This window comes from Athene cunicularia (assembly GCF_003259725.1).
Source record: "Athene cunicularia isolate RWA chromosome Z unlocalized genomic scaffold, athCun1 chrZ_part1, whole genome shotgun sequence".
Lineage (NCBI taxonomy): Eukaryota > Metazoa > Chordata > Aves > Strigiformes > Strigidae > Athene > Athene cunicularia.
Window position 1 is genome coordinate 25407769 of NW_020799142.1, and position 6364 is coordinate 25414132.

At 54.9% G+C, this 6364-nt stretch overlaps 2 protein-coding genes across 2 annotated transcripts in view; both read left to right on the forward strand.

The window, feature by feature from the left end:
• Positions 1-28: 28 nt before the first annotated feature.
• On the forward strand, positions 29-3929 carry LOC113489881 (TATA box-binding protein-associated factor RNA polymerase I subunit C-like). The gene has a single exon (XM_026865922.1). It carries the CDS (start codon positions 361-363, stop codon positions 946-948), a length of 588 nt encoding a protein of 195 aa, XP_026721723.1. The 5' UTR covers positions 29-360; the 3' UTR covers positions 949-3929.
• A 71-nt stretch (positions 3930-4000) lies between these two features.
• Positions 4001-6364, forward strand: part of LOC113489811 (TATA box-binding protein-associated factor, RNA polymerase I, subunit C-like) — a 3087-nt gene continuing 723 nt past the window's right edge. Inside the window, exons 1-9 of the mRNA XM_026865833.1 lie at positions 4001-4049; positions 4125-4237; positions 4365-4488; positions 4604-4675; positions 4787-4922; positions 5017-5145; positions 5285-5459; positions 5589-5726; positions 5977-6356. Coding sequence (XP_026721634.1) covers positions 4039-4049; positions 4125-4237; positions 4365-4488; positions 4604-4675; positions 4787-4922; positions 5017-5145; positions 5285-5459; positions 5589-5726; positions 5977-6356 — 1278 coding nt within the window. The 5' untranslated portion in view covers positions 4001-4038. The remainder of the gene's footprint in view (positions 4050-4124; positions 4238-4364; positions 4489-4603; positions 4676-4786; positions 4923-5016; positions 5146-5284; positions 5460-5588; positions 5727-5976; positions 6357-6364) is intronic.

The window sequence follows — 6364 nt, forward strand, 5'->3', positions numbered from 1 at the left end:
GATGATGATGAGGAGGAGGAGGAGGAGGAGGATGATGATGATGAGGAGGAGGAGGAGGAGGAGGTGGAGGTGGAGGCGGAGGCAGAGGAGGCAGCCGGTGCGGCAGTGGCCCCAGAGGAAGTGGAACTGCCCCAGGAGCACTGGGCCAGCCCCTGGCCCTTTTCAGCGGTGCCTGGCCCTGCCGTGGCCCTGTGGTCCCACTGCTGGCTGGAAGCCCTTCTGGAGGGCTGCGGGGAGCCCCCCCAGGACACCTGGTTCCCCCTCCTTGACGAGAATGGTCTCTTAAACCACAAAGAGCCGGAGGCGCCAGCGGGTCCCAGCGCCCTGCACAGGCAGGCACGGCAGCAGCTGCGCCGGGCCATGCAGGAAGGGGGCCGCATCCAGCAGTGGGACTCCCCGGCCCCAGCACAGCCCCTGGAGCCAGTGGGGTGTCCCGAGGAGCCCCTGAGCAGCCGTCTGATGGCGGCCTGGTCCGGGGACTGGGTGCAGTGGTGGGAAGAGAGGACGAGGTTCAACAGGATACAGCGGCTGCGGGAGCGGCGGCGGCGGCACAAGCGAGCCCGGGGCTGGTGCAGCCTTTCGTCCAGCTTCATCTCCTCCCTCACCTATCAGTCTGAGCTGTCAGAGCTGAGTGATACGGCCCCACCACCACCACTCCCCCCCAGCAGCCCCTCTATGCTCCCATTGGAGAACTCCCCATGGGGCAACACCCCCGTGCCAGAGTTACTGACCGACGAAGCCCTGCTGTCGTCCCAGAGCCTGTGCCGCCGCGGCATCCCCAAGGAGCGGCAGAAGACACTGCGGGACTACCTGGGGCTGTGGATTGAGGCCCCCTGCGATCTAGAGCCCCCCAACAGCCAGGCCAGCCAGCTCTGCACCCGCTCCTCCCAGAGCCAGCTCTCCTCAGCCTCTCAGACCTACCGCAAACGTCCGTGCGTGGGCTTCTGAGCACCCAATAACCCCCGCCCGGCCCCACAAGTGGGCTCTGCATGCAGATGCCTGCAGAGGACCTGGTGGTGTCACCCATGTGTCACATGGGGGCACAAATATGTTGGTGCTTTAAAGTTGATGTGGGCAATTTTTTTCGGTCTTGAATTGAGTCAGTGGTCGCGATCTCCCCCTGCCGCCTTTACTTCTCCCCCAGTCACCACAGATTTTTGATGACTTCACTTGGCTCAGGCAATCATCCAGCCTCTGTTGCCTTCTGGGGCAGGCAGTTCCCCTCTTAACCAAGCTCTCTGCTCTTTACTGCCGAAGTTGTTAGCAAGGCCTGGATGGGATCAGGCTTCCACAGTGGAACCAGTGATTAGTATTCCTTGTGCTTGATGAGGAATGTTTATATGGGCTGCAGTTACCCCCCTTGAGACCATCTAGAGAACTTAAATTTATCTGGTTAAGTCTCATCTTTCCCACAGTTTGTCCACCCAAATACAGGCAACATCTCTGTGTACATTGGGTGAGTACATAAAGGCATACAAACACAGTTATTATTGTAACTAAAGTTACTAAGTGTTTCTTTACACACAGACCTGAATCAGGGAACTGAAAAGTTAACTATGTGAATGTTTCTAAGAATCCATGAGAAGTATTAACCTTTTTTATCTCATAAAGCCTATTAGTCTGTTTCCAAATTTCATTTAAATCAGTGGAAATCCTTCTTCCACTTTGAGCTATGTCTACATGGCAGCTTGTATCTAAAGCTGTGCATCCTCTTTGAGAGGTCAGGATGATGTCAAGAGCCATCCTTTTCTGTAAAGTAGTTTTAGCTAACTCTGGCTCTTCTTCTTGCAGGGCCTTTATAGCATTGTCTCATTTCCAGTTTTATCAATTGCAGCTGAAATATTACTCCACAGATTTTTGCCATGACATATTTTCAGGAATGGGTACTCCTATTAAAGGAATCTCCTTTTGACCATGTTCTAGAAAATGAGCACAAACGCAGCGATCAGATCGGTTTGCAATTGTAAGGTCTGAATCAGATTGAAATGTAAATTCTGATCCCAGTGATTTCCTGGTTCCGGTTGAGTCAAAAAGATTATCATACATTACTGTATCACCCAGACTAATCCTGCTTTGTTCTTGATAGGCATTTCTAACAGCTCACAAAAGGAATCAATATTGTGGCAGTATACAAACCAGAGGAACCAGTCCTTGAATGTAATCTAAATTAGAATATGACTTAATGGCTGTCACTGCTGTGGTACAAAAACTGATAGATTATCCCAAGGTTAGTTTCTGGGTGTGTGAGCTGGCACAGGCAGGATGCTGGAACAACCGCAAACCGGTGGATAGTCTCGTTACCTTACAACCTGGGAGATCTCCGTAGCAGCACCCAGGCAGAGGGGTGCAAGTTGGGACACAGGCACCATGGACCTTGGTCCTTGCCAGCCAGAAAGGCAAAAAAGGAGAAAGATCTTGAACCTGCTGCTTTTGCCTGTGTGTATCAGGGGGGTTTTGCAGGCATACTTTTCTGCTGTGCTTTGATTTTTCCCACAGCAGCGCAGGGATCTTAAGGATGTGCACTAAGGAGCCTCTGAGTGTCTTGCAGGTCTAAACGCAGATGTTCTACCCATCAAGCACACAGAGCTAAGCTACAGTTAGGGTGACATACATGTTTTTTGGCCCCTCAACTGCAAGTCACTTGAGTGTCTTTACAGTCCTTCTCACCAATTGTACTAGGTTTGTGTGGCAGGGTTTTTGGTAGTGGGGGAAGGGGCTACAGTGGTAGCCCCTCTGAGAAGCTTCTTGAAACCTTCCCCAGCTCCATGATGGACCTGCCTCTGGTCAAGGCCAAACCAGTGAGCGACTGGCTGTGCCTCTTTGATACTGTATTTAAGAAGGGCAACCTGAGAGCGGTTTGAGACTTGTAAGGAGGTGTTAGGAGAAGGACATCTATGCGAATGCAGAGGTCAGTAGGAGGAAGGAGGGGAGGTGTGCTGGAGCAGAGACCTCCCCCTGTATCCAGTGGTGGGATGGCAGGGTCATTGACCACCTGCCACCCATGGAGGTCACTGGAGAAGCAGAGATTCACCTGCGGCCTCTGCATGCTGTCTCTTCTAGCACGTGTAGCTAAATACACTCATTAGAAAGTGTTAGTTACACTCTCAATTTTTTTAAGTAGTCATGTCCCAGCAATAGGAGGGGGCATTCTGGCACATGTAGAAATTAATGAATTAATGTAGCATTTACAACTGTACATTTGATGAGTTTTAAAAATGGCCTAAAAGCTCACTTTCCTGTGACTCCTACAGTTGGCATAGATGTTTTCTTACAGCTAGTTACTACCGAGTGGGTTGCCCACTGTCTACTAGGAAATCTGTAACTTTGTTCCCCAGGGAACAGGGGATCAGTTGCAAAGATCTTGATATCTCACCCCATCCCCTTCATTCAGTATCAGATGTCCTTAACATAATCAGATTAACATCTGATTCTGGCCCCCATTTTCCTGAGGATTCAGCAAATAGGTTTTTTTTCTCTTGTGGGCATTCATGCTTTCCATGCCTTTTTTTACTGCAAAAAGCACACACATTATCAGCCACAAACATACAGTCTGAAGAGTTAACCTCCATTCCATTTACCTCTTCCTTCACCTTGGCCACTTCCTCCACCTCTGTTGGGGCTCCCAGTGATTGTAGCTGCCAGCCAGCTAGGCTTGTAATTCTAGTTCTTTGTGCTTCCCCCCTCCTTTCTCTATCATCTCTTGTTTGTAAACCTTGTAGATACTTTGCATCAATCATGATACAGACATTCCTTCCACCTATGCAATCTGTGTAGGACATTAGCTGTGGTTTATCAGCATAGCAGCTATTAATTATTATGTACACATTAAAGTTCTCAGTACCTGCTTTGGAGCTGGAAGCAAGCTGACCTTCATCTTCACTATTGCTACTATCCTGTGATTTCTTTTTTCCATCTTTTGTTCTATTTACCCAATTCCCTTTTGGAACCAATATCTGCACATCCTCACCGTCCCCACTGTCTGTTTTTTGTTGGCCTGGCTGCCCCCGGAAGACGTGGGGGTGCCCCGGAGGGCAGGCCATGAACGACCTTCCCCACGGAGTGGCCCTGGGGAGGGAAGGGGGGGGTCATGTTGGTCATGTTGCACTGCCCTTAGCCAGCACCACAGATTTCCAGGATGTGGTGCTAGAGGAGCTGCCCCACGCCCAGGGCCCCCCGGTGCAGTTTGAGCTCAACGGGCGCGTCTGGCAGGTGCCTGCTGCCCAGGTGGATGGGGAAGGTGAGGCATCTGCGAGACCTGTACCCCGGGATCTGTACCCTGGGCTGGGCAGGGCATGGGGTAGAAGGGCAGCAGGGAGCCCCTTGGGATGCTGCCATCTGACGTGCAGCCTCCTGTCCCCTGGCAGATTTCGTTGGCGTGCGCTCGGACTATCACTGTGGTGTTTGGAGGGTGCCAGGCAGGACAGGGGTGGCCCCCACACCACTGCAGGTTATCCGCACCGACATGCCTGCCTCCTGTCTCACTGTCAGGTAGGCACTGAGCAAACGGAGCTTTGCAAGGAGGAAGCTCTGCTGCCTCTGCAGCTCTCCCCGCTGTGGAGGATGCTCTCGCCCCTGCAGTGAGACCGTGCTCCCCCTCCCACAGCCCTCACCTCCCCGGAGAGCTGGCAGTCTGCACTCAGAGCGGAGCCGTCTACCTCTGGAACGTCGAGGCAGGGTGAGATGGGGCACAGGAGGGGGTTCACGCAGACCCCTGGGTCTCGGTTTGGGTGGGGCCCAGGTGAGAGGGGCAGCTCTGCACTGTGTCAGTGCTGCCTTCTCCCCACAGGCTTCAGCGGCTCTGCCATGACCCCCAGACCATGTTTTTTCGGGACCATTCGCCCTGGCGCTGGAGCAATTTCACTGCCCACCCGCGGGTGTTGAGCTGTGCTGACCGCACCGGCCTGCGGTGCCTGGATGGCCGGGTGAGCCCAGGAGGGTGGGCACAGGGCTGGCAGCGGGCTGGGGAGAGGTTCCCCCAGCCCAGGGTGCTGACAGCACCCCAATTTCCTGCTGCAGGCCCCCGAGAGATGCCACTTTGACTTGTTCAAGGTGGGTGAGGAAGCTGGTTGCCAGCAGGGCGAGCGTGTGGTGCTGCCAATGTACCTGGGCAGGGCTCATCCCTCCCAGCACCTCGTCACCACGCAGGTGAGACTCAGCGGGGGGACAGCCAGGGGCCAGTGGGGACACCCTGGCACAGCCCTGGCTCGCAGTGGCCATGGGGGGTTGAGGCGGGCTGCCCCAGAATGTTGGGGTGAGCTCCCCTGAGCTGTTCCTCCTGTCCCAGTTTTCAGTGTACGTGCTGGACGAACGGTTGCCTCTGGTGCCCATGCTGAAGTGGCCGCACATGATGAAGGCCCCCCCTCTCTTTGCCCACCTGTCACCAGGTGGCCCTGGAAGGAGCCATAAGGTGCTGCTTGGCGCATCCTGCACCCAGGAGCTGTTGCTGCTGCAATACTGGGGTGAGAGATGTGGCTTTGGTGGTGCTGTGGGGTCAGATATCATCTGTGCCCACATCTCCTCACCACTGGGACCAACTGCCGCCCCAGCATCGGTGCTCACTGGCCAGTTGTTGGTGTGTCCTTTTGCAGGGGGCAGCCAGTCAGCCTGCCAGCTGATAGGGCCTCCAGAGAAACTACATAGTGTCACTGGCTTCCTGCAGCACCTGCCCACCCAGCTCCCACACTGCCACCACCTGCTCTGGCAGAACCTCGGCACCTCGTCTGCTGGTGAGTGTCCCTCGCCACCCTGGGGAGCAGGTCCTGGGGAGGAGGGGTGGGGGGTACAGCCCTTGCTGTGCCCTGGATGGGCTGGTGGTTGAAAGAGTAAAAGCCAAGTCCTGAAAAACCCTGTGCAAAAGATTCATGACCCAGAAAATGACAAGGGAGGTGGGATCCAGCAATGAGTACACCCAGGGGTGGAGCAATCCCCCACTGCTGGGCTGGGCCCCTGGTGACAATGTCCACCCTGTCCCTGTAGGGCTGGCTGCCGCACTGCAGGAAGATGGGCCGCGGGAGTCCCTGATGGTTTTCCAGCTCTCCGAGGCCGGGGATGTCTTCTGCCAGAGGCTGAGCCACAAGACAGCACAGCCCCCTGCGCCCACAGTGGGGGACGAGGCCATGGCAGCCCCCGGCTCTTCCCCTCTCTTTGAAGAGTGGGAGGAGCAGGAGGAAGAACAAATTTTCTATTTGTCCAACCTTGAGGTGATTATCGATGAGGAGGAACAGGTAGAGAAGGTGGCGGTCGAGGAGGAGGAGGTTGAGGAGGAGGTCGAGGAAGTGGTGGTCGAGGAGGAGGAGGTTGAGGAGGAGGAGGTCAAGGAAGTGGCGGTCGAGGAAGTGGCGGTCGAGGAGGAGGAGGTTGAGGA

Bases quoted from the DNA above. Each gene is read 5' to 3' on its own strand.
- LOC113489881 (XM_026865922.1), top strand. From the start codon at position 361: ATGCAGGAAGGGGGCCGCATCCAGCAGTGGGACTCCCCGGCCCCAGCA.